Source organism: Panthera onca, chromosome A1, assembly GCF_046562875.1.
Source record: "Panthera onca isolate mPanOnc1 chromosome A1, mPanOnc1 haplotype 2, whole genome shotgun sequence".
NCBI classification, from domain to species: domain Eukaryota; kingdom Metazoa; phylum Chordata; class Mammalia; order Carnivora; family Felidae; genus Panthera; species Panthera onca.
The window spans coordinates 4,801,552-4,829,397 of record NC_138339.1 but is presented as its reverse complement, the minus strand read 5'-3'; the positions used below and the strand labels follow the sequence as shown (position 1 = coordinate 4,829,397).

The window sequence follows — 27,846 nt, the reverse complement described above, 5'->3', positions numbered from 1 at the left end:
CTGGATGTTCCCAAGACATACCAGCATCCGGTCGGCTCCAAGGATTGTAATAACTCCGCGTAAGCCAGGACATGCCAACCTTACCCGACGTGGATACCCCGTTCCCACCACAACACCCCTCGCCCACACTAGTCGTTAAGAACAGCCCAAGAACCAGTGCTCTGTGCTGGACAGGTGACCTTCGTGAAGTCACAGACTGTGGCGGTGGGTGGTGGCTAGAAACATCAGTGAGCACTCAACTTCCATCACAGCTGTCCAATAAGTGTCTTTAATAAGGTGAATGTGTTCAGAAAACCGGAATCTCAAGGTAAAGTCTCTCATGTTCACTGAAAACACCCCTTGCAACACGTTGTCCTGTTTGCGGTCAAAACTTTCGTGGGGGCCTGTCACGGAGCACGCTAACTAGATGTCAGGGGAGTTCGGAGCAAACCATCGACGCGCCCTTTCCCCGCGACACAACGTTGACCCCGGGCATGTTCGCAGTGATGTTTCAAATGGCAGAAGGACAATTTTTTCAACTGAATTTTCCCGGATTTGTTATTTGGGATTTACATTGGCTGGTGTTAAGATCTAAATACACAAATATCAAGCTTATCGTACCTTCATATTTGAGGTGGTAAAAATAATAGTTTGGCTCTGGTTTTGTCTGTCTGCTCTCACGATATTGTTAAGCTTTTCTGTGCCACCAGGATGCAGTGTTCTGCTGACCTCCTTATTTGTAGATGATACAACAGCCTACACAGAAAATCCTAAAGGCTTAGCTGTTTTTTAAACCACTTTATTGACGTATGATTGACATACAAAAAGCCATACATATTTAACGTGCACAACTTGGTGGGTTTCGGATGTGGCTGTTTTTGATGAACCTGATGTGGTAGACAGGTCAGTGCTTTACAAGCACAAGTGTGCTTCCCAGCTCCCACCACCAGCCCTCGGCCCTGTGGCCGGTGCCAGCCAGTGGACCGGGAGGAGAGGTAAAGCGTGTCCTTCCAGGTGGGGGCAGTTAGGAGCTGATGTGCTGGCCCATACTCGCCCCCTGTCCCTGTGACCTCTGGGGCCACATGCTCTAGACGGACACACTACAAGAAAGGGGGGGCCAAGCCACCCGAGACCGTGTGCAGGAAAAGCACGTTCACTGTGTCATGGTGAGATTTCAGGGGATGCTCTGTTGCAGAAAGTAAATCACCACGATGACAAAAACTCTTGACAAACCATTGAAAAAACTTACATGGGACGTTAATGATTCACCAAGAGCAAAGACGAGTAACGAAGAGGTGTTGTCCTCTCTGATGTTAGAGTAGGAGGCGGTTCGTAAAGATACTATAGTACCTACACAGGAGCAGGAAGATAAGTGAGTCATATTTACATGGGGACCTGTTGCAGGATAAAAGGAATAATAAAAGGCAGCAGAAGAGGGCCAGGTGGGTCAGTAGATGGGGCCAAGGAAACATGTTCATGACGCGGAGGGGAATGAAGGTGGACTTCTACGGAAAACAGAGAGAATTCCTGTAAGTTGACAAGAAAAAGCCAGGTAACCAGAAAGCCCAGAGAAGGGTAGGGAAAAAATATGAAGAGGTTATTCGAAGAAAAAATCTGAACGGCTGACGAGTTCAGGAGGCAATGTCCAAATGTATTAGCGAGAACTGTACTTTATCATTATTTTTTTTTAATGTTTGTTTTATTTTTTTTTTTTTTTAATTTTTTTTTCAACGTTTTTTATTTATTTTTGGGACAGAGAGAGGCAGAGCATGAACAGGGGAGGGGCAGAGAGAGAGGGAGACACAGAATCGGAAACAGGCTCCAGGCTCCGAGCCATCAGCCCAGAGCCCGACGCGGGGCTCGAACTCACAGACCGCGAGATCGTGACCTGGCTGAAGTCGGACGCTTAACCGACTGCGCCACCCAGGCGCCCCTTAATGTTTATTTTTGAGAGAGAGAGAGAGACAGAGTGTGAACAGGGGAGGGGCAGAGAGAGAAGGAGACACAGAATCCAAAGCAGGCTCCAGGCTCCGAGCTGTCAGCACAGAGCCTGACGCGGAACCGCGAGATCATGACCTGAGCTGAAGTTGGATGTTTAACGGACTGAGCTGCCCAGGTGCCCCAAGAACTGTACTTTAAAACAGAGATAAGAAACCACCCAAAACTCAGGATGGAGGATATTGCTGAGGGTGTTTGAGGAGGTGCATGGACTGGTCAGGGAAGCCATTCTGGAAGATTCTGGCAATACCCAGAAAAAGTCAGAATGCTTAGGTTTTATGCCAACAAGACACGCCTGGGCACAGCTCCCAGGAGAATCTGAAAACTCATTCCTAAGACGGCCAGTCTGAGGAGGTGAACTGCAGCATTTATGTGAGGATAAGAGCCAGAGAAGGCTGGGGTCTTCCCCCGAGAGGGGATGAGTAAAAGCGGTCGATCACACTGTGCACACAATGTGCGCAGCAGCAAATACAGGCGTGAGAGCAATGAGGAAAAATACAAAGGGTTACATCGGCGGCTCACTAAACCACCGAAAACACATATATGCCCAGAACGTTACACACTTTACAAGGATCCAAGCATCTTGAAGAACATCTACTAAAAGCTGAGGGGTTTCCACAGCTTGGGGGGCTGTGGGGAACCCACCTCTCTGCATCTGAGACAAAAGGAAAGTCAATAAAGATGAGGTAGGAGTTCACGTACCTATGTGAACATATACGTACGTACAAGAGTTTCATCGTTTTCCCATCTATCGATAGTAACAGGTTAGAAAACGTGAGGAAAGCAAGGCCCGTTGACACTATCAGCAAATACTCCATGACCCTGGGGCGGGCTGCCTCTACCAATGCCACCACGGTCCCCATCCCTGGTGTCCACGTCCTTTCCCTCGAGGGTGGACGGGACCTGTGACTTACGTCTAAGGAACAGTGTAGGGTGAAGTGCTGGGATGCATCTTCGGTCTGGGCCCCTCTCCTTCTCTCACGAGCCGCCATATTGTGAGCTGCCCCAGGAAGAGGCCTCCGGTCAACTGCCATCAAGGAACCCAACCCTGGCAGCACCACACGAAAGACCTTGGAAGCTGAGCTCCGCCACCTTTTGGCAGCCGCTCGAGGGGAGACCAGAGCCAGACGCGCCCGACCACAGAAACGGTGAGACAAGCACGCGCTTGTTGTCTCAGGCCACCAAATCTCGGGTTGATTTGTTAGGTAGCAATAGACCCCTGACAAAGATTGCTAGGACTCAGTTTGACGGCCAAGTTCCTAAGGAAAATAAGGCAGAGTGCAATCCAAGTACAAATGGGCAAAGGACAAAATAAACAATTCAAACGGCAAAGAAAAAGATCACGTGAAAGATGTGTCACGAACTGAATTTCATTCCCCTCCAACCCGTACACTGAAGCCTTTGTCTCTGCTGTGATTGTATTTGGAGACGGGGTCTGCAAGGAGGCGAGGAAGCTTTAACGAGGTCGCTAGGGTGGGTCCCCAAGCCGGGACGACTCACGTCCTTCTAGGAAGAGGAACAGACTCCAGAGCTGTGAGAAAATACATTGGTTTTTTTTTTTTTAAATATTTTTTTTAATGTTTATTTATTTTTGAGAGAGACAGAATGTGAGCAGGGGAGGGGCAGAGAGAGGGAGACACAGAATGTGAAGCAGGCTCCAGGCTCCGAGCTGTCAGCGCAGAGCCCGACGCGAGGCTCGAACTCATGAGCTGCAACATCATGACCTGAGCTGAAGTCAGACGCTTGACCGACTGAGCCACCCAGGTGCCCCAGAAAATACATTGCTGAAGCCGCCCGGGCTGTGGTGTCTGCTTTGGCCACCCAAGCAGTGCTGGTGCACAGAAGCAGACCTATAACTCAGTCCCCAACCAGGACAGCTCGCTCCTCACTGGTGCTATTGTCCTACGATGGCCACTGACCAATGCAGGGCTCACCGGAGCGTCCACGTGCAACGTCTCTCGTGTTCACTTTCACTGCCGAAGGGCATTTGACTCCTACTCAATAAATGCTGCTTAATTGAACCGCATTGGAGCAATCTACTTCCCTAAAAAATCATTATAATCGAGAAGGCAGATCAAAGTCGACAGACACAGAGAAAATCAGTTTCTTTTTCATTTAATTGCTTTTCTTCCCCATCAAATGCACGTAGTGGAAGAAAAAACCCTACAGACCATTTTAATTACAATACCGTGAGAGTCAGAGATAGCCTCCCGAAATTAAAACGTGAACATCTAAGGGTACAGTATGTGAATAAGAAAATTATATAAACACTTTGAATATGCCTTTTTATTTTATAAAAACCCTTGGAATACATATAATAAAGCACCTAGTCTTTTGGTATTTTGGGGGGCCCTGATGTTTGTGAAGTTTACGGAAAAGCCCTCTCATCACGGGACCTCCGGGGTGGGTGGGCATCTGTGGTCGGGCGTGGGCAAGATGCCGAAAGCCAGTGCCAGCTTTGAGTCTGGACGCACGGACATAAGGCGCTCATGACCGGGGAGCCGCAGGGAAGGCTCGGACCACACTGCCACCCTCTGTCAGTGCTGGTGACCCAGCCAGGCTGTTTGCTCCAGAGTCTACACTTCTGGGAAGACAAGGCAGGAGGGGTTAAGGGCGGACCGTAGCTGCACAAGAGGAGAGGCCACGTCTCCACACATCAAGTCTGTTATCTCTGCCAGGAGCCTTCCTGTGGGGGGGACCCCTGCCTGTTCCAGCGTCCTGGATGCAGACAACTGGAGGTATTTGGGCATATTTAAATGGATTCCTCTGCTCTGCAAAGTGCAAACGGCCCTCCCCCAAAACTCCGTGACGGATGTGGTGGACCACCAAAACCCGTGGCACCCTGGTTTCCACCAGTGATCGATAAAATTTACAACTAAGACTTGTTTTCTGACGGAACTGTAAATTCAATGAGTCAAATTACCGTACAAGTGAAACTGAGGGTTTTTGGAAAGCATCCTACATCGAAATTTGATAAGGATATCTAAAATGACAAAAGCAGCTTAAATTTTTTTTAATGTTTACTTATTTATTTATTTGTTTATTTTTGAAAGAGAGAGAGAGAGACAGAGTGCGAGTTGGGGAGGGGCAGAGAGAGAGGGAGACACAGAATCCGAAGCAGGCTCCGGGCTCTGAGCTATCAGCACAGAGCCCAACACGGGGCTCGAACCCACAAACCATGGGATCATGACCTGAGCCGAAGTCGGATGTTCAACCGACTGAGCCACTCAGGTGCCCCATAACTTCTTTTTTTAAAGTTTATTTTGAGAGAGGGAGAGAGAGGAGAGCATGAGCAGGGGAGGGGAAGAGACAGAGAGGGAGAGAGAGAGGGACAGAAGGAGAGAGAGAATCCCAAGCAGTCAGCGCAGAGCACAATGTGGGGCTTGAACTCATGAACCATGAGATCATGACCTGAGCCAAAACCACGAGTCTGACACTTAACTGTCTGAGCCACCCAGGTGCCCCAAAAGTAACTTTTGATCTTAAAAAATGCATCGACTTGGGTGTTTCGCCATAAAAACCAATTGGATTAAAACATATTCACTATCCTTTCGACCTTAGGCTGCCCACTACTGCTGAATTCTAGGACCACCGACCCTCCAGCGGGTGTTGGAAAAAAACCATCAACGGTCTGGTCCTCCTGGATTAGCCACACCACCGATGCCAGCCCCTGCATACCCGGTGTCCTCTCTCTCTGCGGCCCCAGGCAAATGCACGTTCTGGGCCTGGAAGTCTATAGCACAGTCTACACCGACACCCGCTTTGAAAGAAAGGCTCTGTCTGGGGCTCAGCTGTGTCCCCAATATGTATGCTGATGTTCTCGCCCCCAGGAGCTCCGAATCTGACTGTATTTGGAGACGGAATCTTTCCCGAAGCGATTAAGGTAAAATGAAGCCATCCGGGTGGGCCCTCGTCCAAGGTGACAGGTGTCCTTGTAAGAAGAGATCAGGACACAGACCGCACAGAGGGACGCCCATGTGAGGACACGGGGAGAAGAGGGCTTTGACAGTCTAGGAGAGGCCTCAGGGGAAACCAAACTCGCCCACGCGTAGAGCTCAGAGGTCCGGCCTCCCGAACTGTGAGGAAATAAATGTCTGCTGTTTAAGCCACCTGTCTGTGGTGCCTTGTGATCCCAGCATTCTCTGAATAATAATATAGCCGAATACAGCTCCGACCAGAAAAGTCACAGCTGAATGGAAGGGAATGGGGAGAGGAGAGAGAGAGGGAGGGCGAGAGAGAAGAGAGGAGAAGGGAAGGAGAGAGAGAGAGAGAAAGCAGAGAGAGAGGGAGGGAGGGAGAAAGGAGGAAGGGGGAGAGAGGAGGGAGAGTGGGAAGGACAGAGAGGGAGGGAGGGAGGGAGGGAGAGGAGTGACGGGGGAGGAGAGAGAGAGGGAAGGAGAGAGAGGGAGGAGAGAGGGGAAGGGAATGAGAGAGGGAAAGAAGAGAGGGAGGGAGGGAGGGAGGAAGAGAAAGGAGGAAGGGGGAGAGAGGAGGGAGAGAGGGAAGGACAGAGAGGGAGGGAGGGAGAGAGGGAGAGGAGTGACGGGGGGAGAGGAGAGAGAGGGAAGGAGAGAGAGGGAGAGGAGAGAGGGGGAGAGAGGAGAGAGAGGGAGAGAGAGGGAGTGAATTTACAGTGGCTCGGAAACTTCCAACAGGGACAAGGCCACGAAGAAATGAAGGAAAAGGTGTTTGCAGACAAGTATTCAAATCACACCCTTCACGATAAAACTGTGTAAAAACCGAACCCCAAACCGGGACACCATCAGTCGGCTGGGAAGTGGAACGGGGTCCCTCCCTCACCGTCTCTTGGAGCCCAGATTCGGCCTCTGTCAGGCGTCTGCCTCGTGCTTTCTGGCAAGTAGGAGGGTGACATTTCAAGGGCACATGATTAAAAACAAAAACAATAAATCTAGTTCTCGTTTGCTAAAACACCGTGACCGGTAGATTTCACGTTTAGAGAAAAAAAGAAAACACAAGTCATGTGGGATCCACACGGTGCTGGGGGTGAAATTATTTGGGTGCTTAGTGTCAACCGGCAATCGCCTTTTCGATTGAGTGTCGTTTTGTTGCTAAAAACGTCCACTGTCCCGACATTTACCGAGCACTCGACACCTGTCGTCTCTTTGATGATTCAGGATCCTGCAGTACCTGAAGGTCACCGCCTCAGTTATTCTGCCACAGTTGCGGGCTGACAGCCAGCTGCGAGGGCAGGGCTACCTTCGTGGGCCCCACGCGCCCCCACGGAGCCCCACCAAAATGCTCCCCCTGTGGGGAGGTGCTCCCCCTGTGGGGAGGCGCTCCCTTTATGGGGAGATGGTCCCCCTGAGGGGAGGCGCTCCCTTTATGGGGAGGTGGTCCCCCTGAGGGGAGGCGCTCCCTTTATGGGGAGATGGTTCCCCTGAGGGGAGGCGCTCCCTTTATGGGGAGATGCTCCCCCTGTGGGGATCACATGGTTCTCCAGGCTGGGAGACAGCAGGGACCCGTGAGGAAGCATGTGCCCCATGAGCTGGGAGCAGGAAGCTCTGGGCTTGCGCAGGGAAGGGAGCTGCTCAGCCAGAGTGCGGGGCAGGGGGAGAGCAGAGGCTGCAAGGAGGAGGTGAGGCGGAGAGGGGCCTGCATGGATGCTGGGATTCTCATGGGGCACTTGGCCTTGGGGTGCTAAGGGGCAAGGCAGCTCCTCCCGGGGCAGCTCGCTGAGTCCTCCCAGGGATGCCGAATGGACTCCTGTTCCAGCGTGTGAGGAGGGGGTGGGGGGCTGAAGGGACCCGCAGACTCACTGCCGAGACACTGAGCCCAGTCTCCCTAGAGTCAGGTGCTCACCGCCCTCCGGCCTCCCTGCTGTCCTGGGGCCCGAGCAGGTGGGGAGCAGAGGGAAGACGGGGGAGCGGAGGGGAGGGCGGGGGGTAGTGGGGAGGACAGGGGAGTGGAGGGAGGGCTACGCTAGGGCCTGAACGGCAGAGGGAGGCCACCGGTAGTGAGTGGGGAGGTGATAACACAAAAGGCGTGTTAGATAAATGTTCCGCACAGGAGAAACAAAAGAGTTTGAAAACGGGGAAATGATGAGTGGAGACTCCGTTTCCTCTGACGCCCGGTACGGGCTAACTCTGGAAGCATGTGTAGGTGGCCCATGGTGTGCTGGGAGCTGGTGTTGGGAGACGGGGTCTTGGCCCCCCACGCTGACCCCCAAGCAGGAAGTGAGCTGGCTCCTGTCCTCCGGCTGTGCCCCCCCCCCCCCCCGCCTCTGACTCTGACCTGACTCTGAGCCGCTGTGTGTTGGGTCCTTGAGCAGGGCGGGGGGTGGGCGCGGAGAAGCATCACAGAGCGCCCCACAGAGCAGGACTGTAGGGGCTGCAGGGTCTCCCATGGGCTTTCCTAGCACCTTCTCCTCCTGGACAGTGGCGGCCAAGGCTGACACTCGGTCACGGGACAGCAATTTGGTGAGTTCTATCTTGCTAATTTCCCGGTTTTCTGCTATGGCGTTAAAATAGCCACTCTTATTTAGACAGAACCTAAGTACTGTCTGCTACTCCGCTTTGCTCTGAAATTTCAGTGTCTTTGTTACGAGTCGAAGAAAACTAAGAAGGCGGTCACGTTGACTCAGTGACGGATTCTGGCATTGCCCCTCACGGGTCCTGGGTGAGGATGATGTCATTGATCCCTCGGAGGGGTGGCTTCTCCTCAGGACACCAGCACAGGTGGCCCTCAGAGCTCCGAATGCTTCCGGCTGCACCACGTATAAATATCCAGCACAGGCAACAGCCGCCCTCCAGTCCAAATAATCAACGTCCCAAATGTCATTGAGGCATTTGACATCCGAAGGGGGGGTGGGGGGGGGGACACCTGACGCCTCTGTGTGCACCTGGTGCAGTGCTGTGCAGCCCGCCAGGGAGCCCGGGACGGAGGCGGCCTTTCCGGACCCGCGGCTGCCAGGAGGGTGCCCGCTCTGAGCTCGGCGGGCGAGCGCGGGCAGGCTGAGCCTGCCTCTTTCCCGGGGACCTGCATACAGTGGCCCTGGCCCAGCTCTACCCGAGAAGGGCGGCCAGCAGTGGCGAGAACCACACGTTCGCGGATGCAACAGTGAAATCAGGTGCTTCCAACGAGGACTCTACGAACAGACAGACAGACAGCGAGTACGTGTGCTGGAAAGTTCTATGGGAATGGGCTGGAAACTACTTCTCATCTTTTTCCATTGACGGGAAAACAACTCACGCCTCTGACCTAGGACTTTTGGAATTTTGTCTGGTGCAGGATTTTCAATCTCCTGTAGCTTTGTTGTTCCCACCGAGGAATTTAAAACCATAATACACGCGAAGAGAATTTGCTTTAAATGGCAAAGAAATGCCAATGTTATCAAAGCTCAAGAAACGTCACTGACATCTTGGTGAGCTCATTCACTACGTCTACTTTTCCCAACCCTGCTTAATTATGTGATTCAACGAATTAAAAAAAAAAAAAACCTTAGACTCTTCTGGAAAAAGAGTCAGTGTAAAATCACAGCACAAATGTTGCGCGTAAACCTGGGCTTTGGGAAACCTGTGGATCAAGGCCCAGCTCCTGGCCCCTTGTGGCCTAAGGCCTGAAGCCCACGGACTGTGGGAGGGGGTACTGGCCACACAACAAGCCCACAAGCTTTACAACGTACACCAGCAAGGAGATAGGGTTTGCCCGCGCCGAGCAAACCCCACACTCCTCTTCATCCAAGTGGCTCTTTCTTTTCTCTGCAGTCATTCCCAAACCCGCATTCTTTCCCCAGACTTTCTTCACATTACCGTGTGATAAATTTAACATATGGTACGTGCGTAAGGTTTGCAAGAAATGGGTTTTAAAAGGTTTTAGTCCTCCAACCTCAGCGATGCTTTCTAGAATATTCTGAAATATTTTCTAGGATGCTACCTACCCGTAAGTGTTGTGACTTACTGGCTTCGAAGAACCGCAGAAACTAGCGAGATGCAGGTGATCCCCGCAGGTGATGGGAGAGAAGAAGATGGGATACAAAGTAGCGATATTCATGGGAACAACATAACGGGGAACAGGAAAGGAGGATACTCACTGGCCGACGACGACTGACCGGCCGACAACGACTGACCGGATGATTCAGAGAATCCTATGTCTGAAAGCAAAGATCGCCTATGAAAAATTCTCCCTTCGGGGCACCTGGGTGGCTTAGTCAGTTACGTGTCTGTTGATTTCAGCTCTGGTCGTGATCTCATGGTTTGTGAGTTCGAGCCCCACGTCAGCAAGCTCTGCAATGACAGCGTGGAGCCTGCTTGGGATTTCCCCTCTCTCTCGTTCTCTCTCTCTCTCTCTCTGCCCCACCCCTGCCCATGCTCTCTGTCTCTTAAAATAAATAAATACGTAACTTTAAAAAATTTTTTAAAAAGAAAAATTCTCCTTTCTTATCACTCAAACTATACCTGCCTTATCAGACCAGGTAGCATTACTGAATTATTTTTCTTAAGACCAAACGCATTAGAAAATAATAGCCTTTCCGGGTAGATGTAGGAGCCTGAATTTTCCTCAACCCTTTAGGCAACTTAATTTAATAGTCCAGTATGGAAGTTTCCACTGAATCTACGGGGCTGGGCCCACCGGGAGGAGGCCCATCGTGTCCTGAGTGCGTGCTGAGTGAGGGCACAGTCCTTTGTCCCTCAAGTCCTAGAGCCACTGCTTTGTGCCGGACCGTCTTCTAATAGTGGCCTCTCACACCCGGATCTTTGACAAGACCTACGTGATGATGCTACAAAATGAGACCACACGGAGGGAAGAAGATGCACCTCAGAATTCGAAGTCCCTAGTTCCCGCTGGAGAAGCAGAGGTCTGGTTCAATCCCGTCACGGACGGGCGCTCCAGAAAACAGACACCCGCCTCGCCCCTGCTGGCTGCCAGCCGAGCCCATTGTGCTCCTCGCGCCCGAAGCCCTGCCTGTCTTGGACCTCCAAAAAGCACGCACGTGAATGTGCTCTGACGTGGCAAAGCCACGTGCAAACCACGCTCTGGGCTGGGGGCTCCTGGCCCCCACCGGCCCACCCTGCATCGGCCGGCACCTGCTGGTGCCCTCCCGCCCTCCTCCTGCACTCATGCCTCTTAGAGACGGCTGCACCCTTCGTGTACCTCCTCCCGTGTCCGGGTTTGAGGGTCTCTCCCGATTGGGTGCTGACGCACACCCACTTCTGAGGTGGCACCACGGATCCCTTCGTCCACAGGCCTTAAAAGTTCAACAGTGTGGCCTGCCCTTGTGCCGTTTATGGCCTCGTCAAGGGCGATGACGTCGAGGGCTGCCTGACAGCAGGCGCACAGCCCGCTGGGCTCGACCTTCCCAGCAAAGCCTGCAGAGCCCAAGGCTTATCTGAACAGGGGACCAGCAAGCCCCAGAGACTCAGGGCTGTGCGGTCAGGGTCAAGGTGCAGACTGAAGTCCTTTAATATTTTTCTTAGGCTAGGGTGACTGAAATGATGTCAACCAAAAGATCTGATGACAGCTAGATAGTCTGCAGGAGAGAAAAAGAGACTCAAATGCGAAAACTCAGTCTGAGCAACGGTGAGTAGAACTGTTTCTTTTCTTTTTTAATATTTTTGTATATTTTTGAGAGACAGAGAGAGAGTGAGGGAGGGGCAGAGAGAGAGGGAGACACAGAATCCGAAGCAGGCTCCAGGCTCTGAGCTGTCAGCACAGAGCCCCATGCAGAGTTCGAACCCACAGACGGTGAGATCATGACCTGAGCCGAAGTCGGACGCTTAACCGACTGAGCCACCCAGACGCCCCAGAACTGTTTCCATTTGCTGGCTATGATGCTGAAAACATCGCCCACCGGAAGAGGCAGCTATGGCCCCAGCCACTGACGCCGGTCAACCGATTTAGATGTTACAAACTCCAACTTCACGTACAAGAGAATACCCCTCCCTAGGCTGCCGGGCCCAACGGGCTGAGAAACAGGAGGGCAGAGGATGCTTGAGCCTCTCATGACCTCAGAGGTTGAGTTTCAGATTTCAGTATGGCTCAACTGTGGGAAAATCACCACTCAGCCTATACACGCCAGAGGATCAGTGAACTCTAGGCCACCCCCTCTCCTCGTGGGAATGTTGCTCCTACCCACCCGAGTCTTAGGATTTGCACGGACCCTGGAGGCATCCAGGCACTCTCCAAGCAAACGCAGGAAGACCGGCCCTAGGTGTGGGGCCTGAGCTCAGGGTCCTAATGGAATGTGAGGCAGGAGCTGGTGTTCACTTTGATTAGCCTCCAATTGTCACAACGTCACGTATCAGCTCCCAGGTGTTCCTGAGAAAATGAAGGAAGTCCTACAGGTTGGAGCTTTCAACTAGATCTCCCTTGAATTCCACTCAAGGAAAGGACTTTCCTGGAGGTACTAGAAAGGCAATACCCGGGGCGCCTGGGTGGCTCAGTCGGTTAAGCGTCTGACTTCGGCTCAGGTCACGATCTCACGGTCTGTGAGTTCGAGCCCCGCGTCGGGCTCTGTGCTGACAGCTCAGAGCCTGGAGCCTGTTTCAGATTCTGTGTCTCCCTCTCTCTCTCTGACCCTCCCCCGTTCATGCTCTGTCTCTCTCTGTCTCAAAAATAAATAAACATTAAAAAAAAAAAAAAAAAAAAAAAGAAAGGCAATACCCGACCACAGTGAAATTCTCCTGACACTGGACTGAGACAATCCGGGTGATTATTTGGTTTCTAAGCCAGGTCTTCATCTTAAAAGAAAATGGGAACCCCAAAGTGTCCCAGTTATCATATTCCATAATGAATCAAAGCATCTCAGCCATAGTTAATGGCTAAACAAAGCCATTTGGTGTGCGCGGAGATAGGGTAAAAGTAAACATATTCAGTAACAATATTCTCACACGTAATTTTCTGACTTAGCAGCAGCAAAGAAAATTAAGCTAATGTAAAGATACGCTAACAAATAGGATTCCTGAGAGAGCAAAGTTGTAAAGGTGAAAAATAGCCTCTGATCTGTGGCTGGACTATACAGAGTCACGGTTACTGTCAGAAACCAGATCCTGGCAAAGTACAAGGACTTGACAATGCAAAGCCAACAGAGGCAGTGACACAGTAAGAGGCAGCGGCTCCGAGAGGGGAAAAAAGACAGGCTACCCTGAGACTTTTGTGAGTATTTGTAAGATCGTGGTCAGATATGAAAAAATTCGAGCCAACTGGATGTCAACATAGCCCTGAAATGCTAACAGCTATGAAAGCTTATCCCTTCGTGTAATGGATTTAAACGTGAGTCAGCTCTGGGTCTTTGGTGACAGTTTCCTTGTGTGTTTATTTCACTGCCTACTCTACTTCTTCGAAAGAAGGAACATCTATTGATGGCCCCCTCTGTGCGTGGCACTTGGAACATCACTTCCTTTGGGCGTCACGATTCACCTGTGGAATGGGATTACACTTTCCATCTTCGGGTGAGGTCCCTGAGGCTCAAGGAGGTGGCCACCTGCCCAGCAGGGAAGGAGGTTCCGGAAGACGGATGGTATCAGAGCCCTTCCCTCACCTTGATGTCCACGGCTTTATCCCAACAGGACGGTGGGAGAGCTGACTGTATGTTGGGACTTCTAAGCCTCATTCCCAGTGGTTCTGGCCACGAGCTGCATGATACACCTGTAGAGCTTTCCCAAGACAGCCGTCAACACTGACAGCCACGAACTACCTGGAGTTCTTAACTGGGGCCACGTATCCATGAGGGTACAAGGGTACAGAAGCTTGGATGGAAAACACGCCTTTATTTTCACTACCTCCTAACTGCCACTCAGGACATCGTTTAATTAGGATGGGAGGTAACAAACCACAGCCTTGACTCTGTCACCAACAGAAATTGAGATAAAAAAACCAAAATCACGTTACCTTTGGAATAGATATCTTGAAATGCCGTTAGTTACTACCTCCAATTAGAGGAGTCATCAGATCTGTCTTTAGATTTCCATATTAAACATGTTCATAAAGAGGTGCTTCTTAATTTCTATTTTAGTCCATCACTTTTAAAAATGTGGTAATTGTACTTAAATGTAATTGATTTCCTTTGAAATCCTATGAATTTTCTTTTGTGCATTAAAAAAATTGCCCCGAGGAGGGGTCCACAGGCCTCCCCAGATGCCAAGGGACCGTGTAGTCCTCAAGGTGGCCTTGTCAGGGTCAGAGGTGGCAGAAAGGGCTCCTGGGGGCTCCAGTTCTTCTCCGATGGATCTGGGAGAATAACCAATCTCTCCTAACCACAGAAAGGCAGATGCCAGGATCCCCCTTTAAATAAAATAACTTAAAAAAAAATCATCCTAATTCAATCCAGCAGAGTTCAAACTCACGTTTTGTTTTTTTTTTAGATTAGTTTGATTTATGAATTATAATAATTTCCTTTAAGCTTTAAATAATTTTACTGGTTGATCCTACTGTTGGAGAAACTGTTTTCGAAGAGCTCAGATTATGATGTTTCCTAATATACACTGCACACGTGATCAAAGAATAAACGAGCAGATCTGTGAGCCGGGGGATCTCTGTGGCCACTCTGGGCGGCTTCCTTCTGGGCTGGTGGAGGCCACTTCCCCAGGACCCTAACCCGTGTGATATGCTTCCCACCCCCCCCCTCCCCGGAGGGCCTGGAGGGGGCTCTCAGCCCAGGGACGTGTTCTCTGCATGCAAAGAAGCTTCCCTGAGAAACAGCCCCCTTGCACAAAGTGAGATTAAAGAAATGATTAATTTAGTAGTTTGATAACTTTTTAAAAAGTTTTACATTTTAAAGGCTTGTAATATTCCACTAGTTACAATTAATTTAAGCTTGTAACAAGATTCAGTTCCCAGTTTCTTCCATAATATTTCTCCTTTTCCCTGGCCTGGAAATAGAGTGAATTAGTGGATGTCATTATTGTGAAAGACCTCAACCCAGATTACTCCTTGCAGCAATTAATATTTATTTTGTACATTTACAACCAATTCCTGACTGGTGTCTCCTGGGGAGCAAAATGGGCACCCAGCCTGACACTCAAAATTCACCCTAATTCATATGTGTCAACAAGGTAAAAATAATTGTTTTAATAATTACGTGCGTGCAATGTCCCAATTTGTAAAATGGTAAAGGCTGCTTTTTATTATAACCTACAAATAATCAATTCTGCTACTCCATATTCTGATTTCTGGAAATGTATGATCTTCAAGATCAAAAGACAGAAAGCACCACCTTGATATTTTTCTGGAAATGTTTGCTTCGATTTCCAAGTAAGCTGAACACATTTCAATCCAAAGTGCAGTCGAATCCATTATAAGATAGTATTTCCTTACCTCTCTCATCAAAGAACTTTTAATTAAAAAAATATCTTGGGACTGCTTGCCAAATATTGTGATGGAGCAATGGCATTTTCCAGAACTTATTTTTAAAGTGGTAATTTTTTGGGGCGCCTGCGTGGCTCAGTCGGTTAAGCGGCCGACTTCAGCTCAGGTCATGATCTCACGGTCTGTGAGTTCAAGCCCTGCATCGGGCTCTGTGCTGACAGCTCAGAGCCCAGAGCCCGTTTCAGATTCTGTGTCTCCCTCTCTCTCTGACCCTCCCCTGTTCATGCTCTGTCTCTCTCTGTCTCAAAAATAAATAAACGTTAAAAAAAAAAATTTAAAAAAAAATAAAAATAAAGTGGTAATTTTTTTAAACCGGAGTAGCAATTATGTTCCAAAAGCATTTCTTTCTTGGGTTTTTCAGAAATTTTAAAATGCCTTTCCTTTTTCTGTGTAGAAGGAAGGCAACAACGATGGTCTTTCTCCTACAGTTTTGAAAGATGTAAAACATTCTCCTATTTCAGACAATTCGTACCGTGAGCGTATTTGGACCAACTTTGCTGGTAATTCAGTAGATTGGATACGTTATCCCTCCCTCGTGGATCAATTCTGAGCGTTGTAGCAAAACCAAGCTTGGTATCATTGCAAAAGCGTCTCTAAAAGGTGCACAGGGACCCATGGGGGACGACCAAACTGCACGTGTCACTTGGCCGGGATGGCTCCCACTTGCCAACCCAACAGCTCACTGAAAGCTGGCGGTCCTGGCACTGGACTACCTGATGCCAACTCAGCTTTCCCCTTCACTCGCCATCTGCCTTAGGCACAGGTTCAACCTCAGCGAGCCTCAGTCCCCTCCTCTGTAAAATGGGAAGAACAAATAGCACCTGACTCATGGGCTGTTGCAAGGATTTAATCCGATGGCCAACACAAGGCATCTGCACGGCAGCCTGTCCATGGTAAGCAGCCAACACACGTTCACCTCCTGTTGTGTTGCAAACAGGGGCAAAGCGAAAGGACTGTGATGTCTGCTGAGATAAGCACGTTGCGTGATGAACGATTTATTTGGCGCGCACGATGTGTCTGGTATCGTGCAACGGGAGTAATACGTGAACGCAGTGTAGCAGGATAAGAACAGAAATGAGTGCCTTCCGGAAAGTGTGAGTGCTTCGGAAGAGGGTTTTTTGCAGAGGAATTGGAGCATCGGGGTCGGCTGGACCTCACCTGGTGAATGTCGGGGGGGGGGGGGAGCCGGCCCAGGAGCCAAGCAAGGATGTATAGGACCACCAGCTGGGGCTGGGAGAGGCTGGTGGAGGACAGACCTCTAGGAGGCCACAGCAGGTAGGGAGGGTTTGAGGGGTATTCCATAAGGGGCGTCATGAAGGCTGTGGAAGACAGGCCTATGTCTTGGGGGAGCCAGGGAGGCGGCAGCAGGGAGGAAGGACGGGGACAGAGAGGCTGGACCAAGCATTGCAGGGGCCCAAGCAGGAGATGACAAGCATCTAATGAGGCAGGAGCGCAGGGCAGAGAAGAAAAGGCAGGGGGGAAAACACGAAAGGCAGAGTCCCAGCTCTCTGCTCCCTGCCCACGCCCAAGCCTGCGGCTGGGGAAGGGGCTCATCAGGTGACTTCTCGGCTCCCACAGCCACGCCCTGCTCTCCATTTCCCATCCTTTGCCACCTGTTAGGTCCCAAATCTGCTTCTTCCCCAAACTTTCTCAATCTGGGGTCCTGGGTCTCCCGACACTGCTTTCTCCCTCCTAGACTCACCGAAGTGGCCAGCCAGGAGGAAGACCAGGGATGACATGAAGAATGGGGAAGGGAAGCCTTGGGGACACCAAGAGTGACGTAGCTGCCATGGCCAAGTCAAAGTAGACCCTCAGTAGGTGGGTGCTGAGTGAACAAATGAATGAAGTATGATGATGAAAAATGAGCAAACAATCCTTTTAGCTTGCTGACTTACTGGGTAGGGAAGCGTAGACGTTACTGGAAACATTTCTGCCGTTACAATGACTCCTTTGTGTGTTTTGGGAATGCCTGATTGTCCCATTTACGGGCAATGAAACAGCATTCAGGAAAGCAGCGAGCCTGAGTGTTAGAGTCCCACCCACCTGTAGGGGACAATGCTCCTTCTGAGAACATCACACAGAACGTTCGAAGATCCCACTGACCCCAGGACCCCACCTCTCCCACATCCCCAGGGCACACATGGGCCACTGCCAGATGTCAGGGCCACGGATACCCAACAAAGGGGCGCTTATCCAAACAGCAACCAAGGTATGACTGTGGGGCTGCCTGACACGCCAAAGGCCAACGTGAATGGGTTTGTCATTGTCCCCACTGGGTACTTCTCCGTGGCAGGCACTCGACGCGTGTCTTAGGCACCACTGTATGCCCGGTAACTGTCTAGTACATAGTAGACACTCAATACCTGTGTCATGGGAACTGGTTGATTCCTACTAGTTACTTCTGGGTAGTCCGAGTGCCTGAGCCCTCACGGCTGTGTCTAATGGGTCAGTGAACTCTCTCGAGCACACTTCCTTTTCCAGGGGCCATGCTCCCCTCGGTTTAGGGAGGAAGGACATGGTTTTATGATGGCCTCCTCTACAAGAGGAGGGCTCCCAGGGGGCTCAGCCAGGGCGGACACAGGACAGTAAGTCCAACAAGGCAGGAGGGGAGAAGGTAAGACAGTTACCTCCACGGCCACGGACACTCCTGCTGTGGTCACTGGTAGGGAAATGCACGTGGACAAGGTGAGCAACTCGTGGCCCAGGGTGGCTTTTTCAATCCTGGCCACACATTAGAATCACCTTGGAGTTTTTCCAAGCCGTCCCCAGGGCCTGATTCTGAGGGGAGGGCTCCGGCACCAGAATCCTTGAAAGCCTCCCAGGGCATCCAATTTACCGAGGGAGCTGAGAACCACTGGCAGAGAAGAATGAAGCCCCACCTGCCCCCCTCCCTCTTTCTTGCCTCCCCATTACCTTAACAACCTGGCAAAGATCTCAGGTTCACGAGATCGGAAATGTGGCTCAAAGGACCCACTCTTAGTGGCTGCTTTAAAAACCAAACAAAACATGGAAGCCCTCTCGGAGGGTTTGTTAGCTGTCCCCAACGTACTGCTACCGAGGCCGCCTTACTTCTAAGCGTGGACTCTCACACGCCTGTCCCTAGGGATGAAAAAGGGCAGAGCTCTGGGTTGTGGGCCTCCGGCTTCAAAACAAACTTCGAATTGTTGTTACTTGTTGGCATTTTCCATCAACGAACGAAACCCCCCCAAAATTATCCTGTCCCTTAACGAGAAACACAGACCTGTCACATCCCTTCCCACAAGTCAGAAGCGTGCACAGAAACGCATTTACATTCTCTTCCTGCAAATTCAGATTCTCAAAAGTCCACAACTCAGGGTAAAGTGAGTCACTACTATTCTTAACTGCACCATCAGCCACGGCGCTGCGCACTCGCCAGGGATCCAGCTATGGGAGCCCGCCAACTTGGCATAGGGCTATTTTTAGGATACAGAGTCCCGTCTGTGTCCTCCTGCCCGTCCTACTTGATATCGGAACAAGCTATTTTTTCTTCAAACGGCCAAGCACATGGCTACCTCAAGCTGCAGAGTCATCCTGGGTGGGCAATTATCTCCGTCACCTACACTCGGCACAGGACAAAACGACAGAGTGACTCATTAGCACTCCCCACCAATCCATGCTGCTCGTGAACCCGTGGCTTTACCCGCCCCCTGGTTATCACTGTTTACACTCTACATACATACCCCCCCCCCAGCCCCCACTACTTCCCCCTATAAGGGCTACTGGCTCTATCCCAAGGTGGCCCTCCCGGGCCCTCCTCAGTGTGGCCTTGCGTTCACAGGAATCGGCCTCACCTACATTACTCTGCAAACCAGTAAAAGCCTCTAGAGACACGAGGTTGAACTGGTTATAAAATCCCCATTTGGGCTTGTTCTGGGTTGCTATCATGGCCCTACACAATTCCCATACTGACTCCTAATCCCAGGCACCTCGGAATGTGACTGTGTTTGGAGACAGGGTCTTTACAGAGGCAATCAAAGCCATCTGATGTCGTTAGGGTGGGCTCTCAGCCAATGTGACCGGTGTCCTTACGAAACGAGGACACAGATGTACACGGTGGGAGGAGCACGTGAAGACATAGGGAGAAGTCCGAGAGCCACGGAGAGCGGCCTGGAAAGTCTCCCACGCGGCCCCAGGAGAACCCCACCCTGCTCACACCTGATTTCAGACGTCTGCCTTCCAGAACGGCCAATGTCTGTTGTTCAGCGCCACCCTGCCCCCCCCCCCCCCCACCGCCCCGCAGTCCACGGTGCTTCCTGACAGCTGCCTGGCCAACAGTATAGGGCTTCAAACCCCGTGTGTTGATTACACCAGTTTAGAAACCACAGCACTTTAGGACCCAAAGAAACGGTGGTTGATCTTCATCACTCTTTCTGAGAAGACCTGGAGATTTTGCGGCCATACGTCAAACGCTATTCCAAGACTCCGCACTTCAGAAGAAGTTCTGAAGAAGGCTGTATTTGTGTGCGTGTGTGCGTGCACACACACAATTCGCAGTGGCACGATGCAGAGAGCTTTAAGTCCTAAGGTCGAGCTCAGAGATGCCCTGGATCATCGAACCGCTGAATTGCAGGGCGCTTTACTTTTTTCACCACGTTCCGACAAGTGGAGACACCTGCCAGCTTCCTTTGTTCAAAGAGCCCAGAAACTAACTCTGTTAGGCAAACATCACTGTCCTGGAATCGCTTCCCAGCTTGTGGTTCAAACACGAAGATCTGAGGCCGTGTCAGTCCCGCTGTTCTCATTCTTCTGCGGACGCCTGCCTGGGTATTCTGTTCTCTGCGGCCACAAACGATTATCACGCGGGTCACACCCAGCAGACCGCTGCCTGGAGGAGACGGCCAGGTGCTTAGACGGCCCCCAGTCAGACTCTGCCAGTCGTGACAGCCTTCACTACCGAGGATCCTCGGTTTCCAGAGCTTTGCCAATCATCGCGAGAATTGGAACAGGAGGTATCGACTTCCCCCGACTGTGCCGAGCTACGGTCTCCTCACCTGTACGGGGACCATGGAAACACTAGTGCCAACTGAGGTGACACAGCCTAAGTGTGAGCTGGCCCGGGGCTTAGCACAGAGCACCCCGTGAGGTTAGCTGCTGCTATTATCCTGAGCATCGCCTGCACGTTGGGCTGAGCTGTGTGGTTGGCTCTGGGAAAACAGAGGAGGAGTAAGGAACAGTCTTTGAAGTGCCATCTGGTTCCCTGCCCCTGGCAATGTCTAAGTGACTGGAAAAGGGGACACTCGGGAGGCAAAGTGATGTGCAAGCAGAAAGCTGAGTTGGAGCCTCCTCAAACGGCTTTTGGGGGCCCTTCTGCCCCAACGACTGCCAGGAGAGGGTCTCTATCGATCATTCAGTGATCCCAGGCTCCAAACCTGGTGTGTGAGCCAGGGAACTCCGAGTCGCTTCCCGACCAGGGCCCTCCAAGGCTGGTGCTAGTGAGCCTAGGTCTCCAGAGTCTGTACTCGGAAAGCTTGGCAAGGGGAGTCTTGTGTGTGAGGCCACCTGCTAGGTCTCACGCGGCAATGAACTTCCGGACCGTCTTACAGCTTCTGAAGGTCACAAATCCTACCCTGGAGCCAGGGAGCGTCTCTTTTGGTTCGGTAAATGATAAAGGATATAAATTATGATCCAACATTTTCATCCGTTCACTTTAAAAGTTTGGAAATTTTCCACTTCATTGCGGAAAACCAAAAGAATTAATGAAAATGTCTCCATTCGGTCAGAACAAGGCTTAGTTATAGACAATAAGCAAGCAGGGCATGTGTCTCACTGTGTCTGCGTAGAACACATCCTACAAGAAATGCACATCGATTTCACTTAAAACCACCACAATCCATAAAGCAGCACGCAAGACATCGGATAACGCGGGCCCACTAGGTAGAGGTCTCGTGACACGACTGAATTTATCGTATCCTGCGATAACCCCGAGCTTTTTATTTTATGCACAAAACCGTTCAGCAAACCTTTTCTTCACACTCCCGATGGAACCTTTAAAAGTGTCTTACGGTTTCTCCGAAGGTGCAGAAACAAAGCCAACTTAGTACACCCTCGATTTGGAAAGTTAAGCTGAGCAGTTATGCAAGTGGGAAAAAAGCCTTTCTTAACTTTGTCTCTTAAGACACACGAATCCAAAAAAGGAATGGCAACAGAGAGGGGGATTTAACTAGAGTAGAACGGTCCTTTCCTCTAAACTAATTATTGGTTCGGCCGTCCTGGCTGTCTTCGAATACCTCATCAGGTGTTTTGATGGCTTTGCCAAAGCCTGTTACCTTTCACCACGGAAAGAGTATTTGCACCGAGCAGTCTGTAAGCAGGGACCTCGAAACGGAAAGGCACACTAATGTTCAGGTCCCTGAAACACTGTTAGAATCCTTTTCCGCACAGGATCTTGAAACATCATGGCTTCGTTTCTCCTATTTGTATGTTGCATTCTGAATAGCTGAAGTGAATCCCCCTTTGGTGTCTTTTCGGGTGTTGAAGCCAGCACAGACAAGGCAAAGGTGTTGAGCTGGTGATTTGATACATTGCCGTGTTCTTGCCTTTAGTTCAGGTATTTTACACACTAGAATTTAGAATGGATAGGAATACAACAGGTTTGGTGGAGGGCCCTGAGTTCAATTAAGTGAGGTTTGAAATTAATCAGTAAAAATGTTGACAATTATTTTCAACAATGAAAGCAATAATCTTGCAACTTGCAAACTGTGTGTAAGGCTCAATTTGGTCATGAAGGGAAGGAACGTATACCCAAGGAACTTTAAGAGAAGTGCACGGGCATCGATGCAATTATTATGCACAACATTAATTTAAACGTGGAAACCACTTAATTTACAAAGATGTATCTCTTTTTAAGAAACGTCCTCACTTCCCATTTGAAATCTTTATTTTCTTGCACCTTTCAAAATGCAGGCTGTGGTCCAAGGGACCTCTAGGATCTCTTCCAAACCTAAAATGTCATGATTCTGTGGCTCTATAAGATGACATTCCTCTTCCCCTGATCCCCAAAGTCATCTCACCGTGGAGAATGAAAGTAAAGACTTCCAGAAAGTTCTGATTCACAATGATTTAAGAAACAGATAACAAAGGCCTTTTTTTTTTTTTTTTGCAGAATATTCTTCCACATCATTTGTATAAATTCTGTTGGAAAAATAAACTAAGGTGACCCCTCCCCCCACCCGCCCCACTCCTGTGGCTTGTATTTAAATCCCAGGCACCTTACATCAGAGCCAGCGCTGAACGGAAAGGAGTCAGTATGAACCTCTGACACGAAAGCATTACACCTCTCTCAGTTAAAGATGTCTCTCCAGAGCTGTCATATGCATCCTTTTCCTAACTCAGGAAATAAGTGGAACCGAATGAATCCCAGAAAAGACAGACCGGCAGGATGGTTACTTGGTAACAACAGACTAGGGGCAAGCAGGAAGTGCTCCTCCACTGGAGTCAGGACGCTATTTGAGTAGACTCCCAGGGGCTCTACCTCTGGTGAACTTGGCAGTGAACAAGCATTATTTGATTAGTGTGAAAAGATCCTGCCGTGAAAGGGACAGAGGCAGGTGACAGAGGACTGATGGTTTCTGATATGCTGGCTGTAGAATGAGCAAATCGAGGTCATTCGGGGTCTTCTAAACGAAACAACGATTCTCCATAATCTACAACTGCCCATACAAAAATACGGTCTTATCAACTGCTTCATATTGATTCGGGAAAATATCAATCAACTCGAGCATCATCAAGAGCATGCAGGGTGGCAAGATAAAACCATCATGCCCCTGTCTGGAGCCAGGTGGAAACACAGTTCAGAGAAGACGCATTCATTCTTTGCTCTGGGGTCCTCAGGCATGGAGCTGCCCGCCCCTACCCGCTGGGGGAGTTCACTACTTAGTTAAAAATCTTTAGCCCTGAGAAAGGATTTAACTTGCAGAGGCACGAGGAAACCCAGGGAAGAAACAGGTCTCGGAGAGACCCGGACCTTGAACACCTGCCCCAGAGGTGATGGTACCGGAAGTGGGCAGGTAGGCAGGCGCCAGGCATTTCCTTGACAGAGTCTGGCCTTGACACTTAAGGAACCACTCAAACCACACCTCGGCTGCTCCAGTGAAATTTCTCAAGAGCAGTATTTTCACCTCTGCTCTAGATGCCTGTCAGAAGGAGCCGGCAGAGCAGGGCTATAGGTTCACCAGCAGGCCAGCCCTCTGCAGGGCACCCCACACCCCTGCGGAGCACCCACCTGAGATGCTGCTGAGAAGACGTGTGTGTGTGTGTGTGTGTGTGTGTGTGTGTGTGTGTGTGTGTTGGGGGCAGAGCAGGGCGTTCAGGTCGTGAGGTACCCCTAAAGTTCCACCTTCAGGAGATTATGGGGTTTCCGAGAAGGGGAGAAACAGATGGGGGGGAAGGGAGTGAGAGGGGTCAGGGAGATGGAGGGGGGCTGGGAAGGAGGAAAGGGGGAGAAGGAGTAGGAGATGCGGCCTATGCACCGGGGCAAAGGGGGCAGGAGAGAGGTGGATGCGGAGTGGAGAAGGCCGCCAAGGGCAGGGGGCGGAGGGGTGGGGCGCGAGGGGCGACGGGGAGGGGTGAGGCGCAGCAGGAACGGGGTGGGGGGTGGAGGGAGAAAGGGAGCCGAGCCCCGGGCACGGGGGCGGGGGCGGGGAAGCGGGACGCAGGACGAACGGTGGTGGCGAGACGCGCAGAGCGAGCGAGCGAGCGCGCGCGAGCGCCCGCGGAGACCGGAGACCCGGAGGGACGGCGCTGGGCCCCCGCAGCGTCGCCCCGTCGGAGGCGGGTCTGGAAGCGGCCGCCCGGCGCCCCGCGCCCCCGCCCTCCCCGCCGGCCCGCCCGCCTTACCTGGCCCTTGACCAGGCTGGCGGCGAACTGGCGCATGACGGCCTCCACGGTGTAGGCGCTGGACCAGCCGCGCGGCGTGAGCAGCTCCATGCAGATGGCGCCGCCGTCCAGCACGTAGCCGTTCTCCAGGCGCGGGCTGAGCACCCGCATGAAGGGCGGCGAGAAGGGGAAGTTGTCGGGGAAGGTGAGGTTGAGCAGGATGAACTCGGTGTTGGTCTCCTTCATGTCCTGCCACAGCACCGAGTCCTTGTCTACCTGGTGCAGCTTCACGTTCCAGTCGAAGAGGCTCTCGTCCACCAGCTCCACCGAGATGAAGCGGTCGCTGAGGCGCGCGATGTCCTGCAGCTCCTTCATGAGCCGCCGGCTGCGCACCTGCGTGCAGTGCTGCTGGCGCGCCGCGGGCACCAGGCTGCCGCCCGCCGTCGCCGCCGCCGCCGCCGCCGCCGCCGGGCCCGGCCCCGCCCTGGCGCCCGCCGCCCGCTCCCGGGGGCCCCCGGCGCCCGCCGCCCCCGCCGCCCCCGCGGCCGGCTGCGGCGGCTTGTCGCGCGGGGCCGGCTCCGCCGCGCGCTTGCCCTTGCCCTTGCCGGGCCCGGGGCTCGCGTCGCCCGCGCCCCCGGGGTGCTGCTGCTGCTGCTGCTGCTGCTGCTGCTGCTTGTGGCCGCCGCTCTTGGCGCCGCCCTTGCCGCGCAGCGACGCGCTCTGCTGGCCGCCGCCGCCGCCGCCGCGGTGGTTGTGGTGGTGCTTGGGGTCCTCGGTGTCCCGGTTGTGCAGGCGGATGAGCCCGATTTTGCGGAGCAGCGTGGCCATTTTAGGCTCGGCGCCGGCGGGGGGCTCCCCTCGGCTCCTGCCCCCGGGGCCCGAGAGTCGGGGCGCGGGGGGCGCGGGGCGGCGGCGACGGACGAGCGCTCAGCGGGGCGCGGCGCGGGCCACCCCCGGCGCCGGCGGCCGTGGCGCAGCCGAGTGGGCAGCACGCGCGCTCGCCGGCCGCGGTGTCGCCGCTGTCATATGACGGGGCCCGCTCCGGCTCGGGCTCCGGCCGCCAGGCGAGGGGAGGCGTGGAGGGGACGCGGCAGCGGCTGGTCGTCCCCCCCGCCCCCTTCCCCGGCCGGTCCCTGGGCGCAGCCCCCGGGAGCCCGGCGTCCGCGGTCCTTTGTGCGCGGCCGCGGCCGGACCGGCCTGGAGTCCGAGCGCCGCGCCGGGGCGCGCAGAGCCGTCCGCAGCGCCCCGGAGGCAGCTAGGTGGCCGCGGGCTCGCGCCGTGCGCGCCCGCCGGACCGTGCCGCGCTGGCGGCTACCGCGGGGCCCCGGCCGCTGCCGCTCGCGTCGCCGCCGCCGCTGCGGCTGCTGACATTGCAGAGGCGGCTGCTCCGTCTGAGCCGAGCGCGGCGCGGAGGGGGCGGCCCTGCCGGCCGGGGGGGGGGGGGGCGCGCGCGGGGCGGAGCCGCGGGCTTGCCTGCGCCGAGCCGCCCCCGCCGCCCGCCCGCCCGCCGCCCGGCTCCCGCGGCGACACGCCACGGCCGCTGGGGGGAGACAGCGGCGCGCGGCGGGCTGGCCGGGCGCCGGGCGGCGGGGCAGCGGCGCGGGGCCGAGCGGCCCGCGGAAGCCGGGCGACGGCGGACAGCGGCGGGAGAGGGGGCGCGCGCGCGCGCGCCCGCGGGGGTCGCGGGGGTGTGGGGGCGGGGGCTCAGGGGCCTTCGGCCCGGGATGCGGGCTCGCCGCCGCCCCCCGGGAGCGAGCCTCCGACCTCGCTTAACCTCGTTAGCGCAATCCGGAGGGGAAGGGGTGTCGGGGAAGGGTACAAAGCAACCTGTTTTATTGGTCGCCTCGGACCAGATGGAGCCCAGTGTCCCACACAGCAGTCCCCGGCCGGCGGAGGCGGAGACTGGGGGACAGGCGGCGGGGACGCTTTCATGCAGACTGACCGAATGAAGGATCGGGGCCTGGCGGGGACGATGCGGGAAGCGTGCCCGCCGCAACCCCCCTAAAGACTAGCCCCCCTCCCCCGCGCCCCGAGTCACGACTTTAAAGGGTGAACGTTACGCAGAGTCACCCCCACCGGCCGGCCTGGCCTCCCTCCTGTCCGCCACTCCAGAGGGTTCTGAGTTCAGAAAGGAGGAGGAGGGGACTGCCGAGCACTGCCTTTCGAGTCGTCCCCCAAACTGGGCGGGGGCGGGGGAGGCATCCAGCGCCGCGCCCGCGGGTGCTGGAGACGCACGGCGCGCCCCTCTCCGCTCCGCCGGCCCGGAGTCCCCGGTAGCCGCCGCGGACCTCAGGTCCGCCCGCGGAAGGGAAGGGGATCCTCCTTCAATCTGGACACCTCCATCCCTCTTTTCCCTTTCTGCCTTTCACCCACTGAAACTTATAATTTTTATCGGGGGGAATTTCAAGCAAAAAGCTTGTTCGGTGCTCCGGAAGCTGGAAGAGCCCGAGAGCCCGGGACGCCCGGAGATGTGCAGGGAGCGCGCTGCCGCTCGCGTCCCAGTGTGTGCGGCCGGACTGCGCAGTGGTGAGAGGCGCGCCCATCTCCTTGAAACGGGGGAGAAATTACCCCCTAAACCTCAATCAGTGGCCAAGGACTCTAAACCGCACCTCTTTTCCCGACGTGACTTTCAACTTGGGCGTCTCTAAGTTCATCAGCAGGGCGCGTTCATTCTGGTGCCACAGTATGGTTTTGTTTTTTAAAGCATCTTTATCGTTTTCATTTCCTTTTTTCATTTCCAAATCGTTAAAGGTTTTCATGGCGTGAAAGAACTCTTCAGGCCTCAGGCCACCTGCGGAGACCAGTTGACACTGAATGGGTGTGGGGTTGGGCTTTCCGGGGTGGTCTCCGGGGGAAGGGAGGTGTTAGCTAGTCCTCAGCAGTTTGTGACAGTGAGCAGTGGGCACCTGCTCCCTGGGGCACAGACCCCCACCCCGGAGAGATGACGATAGGAAAGTGCATCTCCGGGAGGCTGTGTTCAGCTGGGTGGAACCGAGGGCCGTGCAGCGTGGCCCAGGCGAGACCAGTGACGGTGACCGAATGTCAGCCAGAACTGATGGAGGGTCTGTTGGTCCGGGTCTCACGGGCTTTTCTGCTGACCTCGTTTTGTCCAGCTGTGTTTTGTAAGGATAGGCCGAAAAGCAGGATGACGATGTCTGTTTGCAAAGTACCGTGTGTTCACTTCATCTACACGCGAGGGGTACACGCTGGATGGTAACGTTGGTGGGGATGGGCAGGCATTACAGGTTTTATCGTTTTGTGGCTTCTGAGCCCTCTCAGGTTTTACGTGACCCCTGGTGCCGGTGAAGAAACGGACTTTCAAAGAGGCTCAGTCCTGTGCTCTGACCTACCCCCTGGTCCTGTGCCTCCCAGCCCCAAGCTGCGGGTTGACCAGCTGCCCCTGACAGCACAGGGCACTGTCAGGACTCTGGGTTCGGTATCAGCCCCAACCCCCACCAGGAGGGGTGTGACCGTCAGTGCCACAGCCACCTGGCCTTGGGTGTGGCCTCAGAGAAATATCGGTGGCAACAATAGTGACCAGTTCTCCCTGAAGCAAGGAGGTCATCCACTGTGATTTGGGAATGATGTAGCTGAAATCCTAGGTACCTATTGTAAAACTATGTTCAGGTGGAATTATTACTGGGGTGGTCACATGACTTATTGTCTGGATGCAGATACTTTTTGAGAGTGTGTTGCTGGGACAAGAGGGCC

General features: G+C 53.3%; 1 protein-coding gene across 1 annotated transcript in view; it reads right to left on the bottom strand.

The window, feature by feature from the left end:
• UBE2QL1 (ubiquitin conjugating enzyme E2 QL1) overlaps positions 1–25,572 on the bottom strand; it is a 40,685-nt gene extending 15,113 nt beyond the window's left edge. Inside the window, exon 1 of the mRNA XM_060634334.3 lies at positions 24,157–25,572. Coding sequence (XP_060490317.3) covers positions 24,157–24,963 — 807 coding nt within the window. The 5' untranslated portion in view covers positions 24,964–25,572. The remainder of the gene's footprint in view (positions 1–24,156) is intronic.
• Between the last annotated feature and the right edge of the window lie 2,274 nt (positions 25,573–27,846).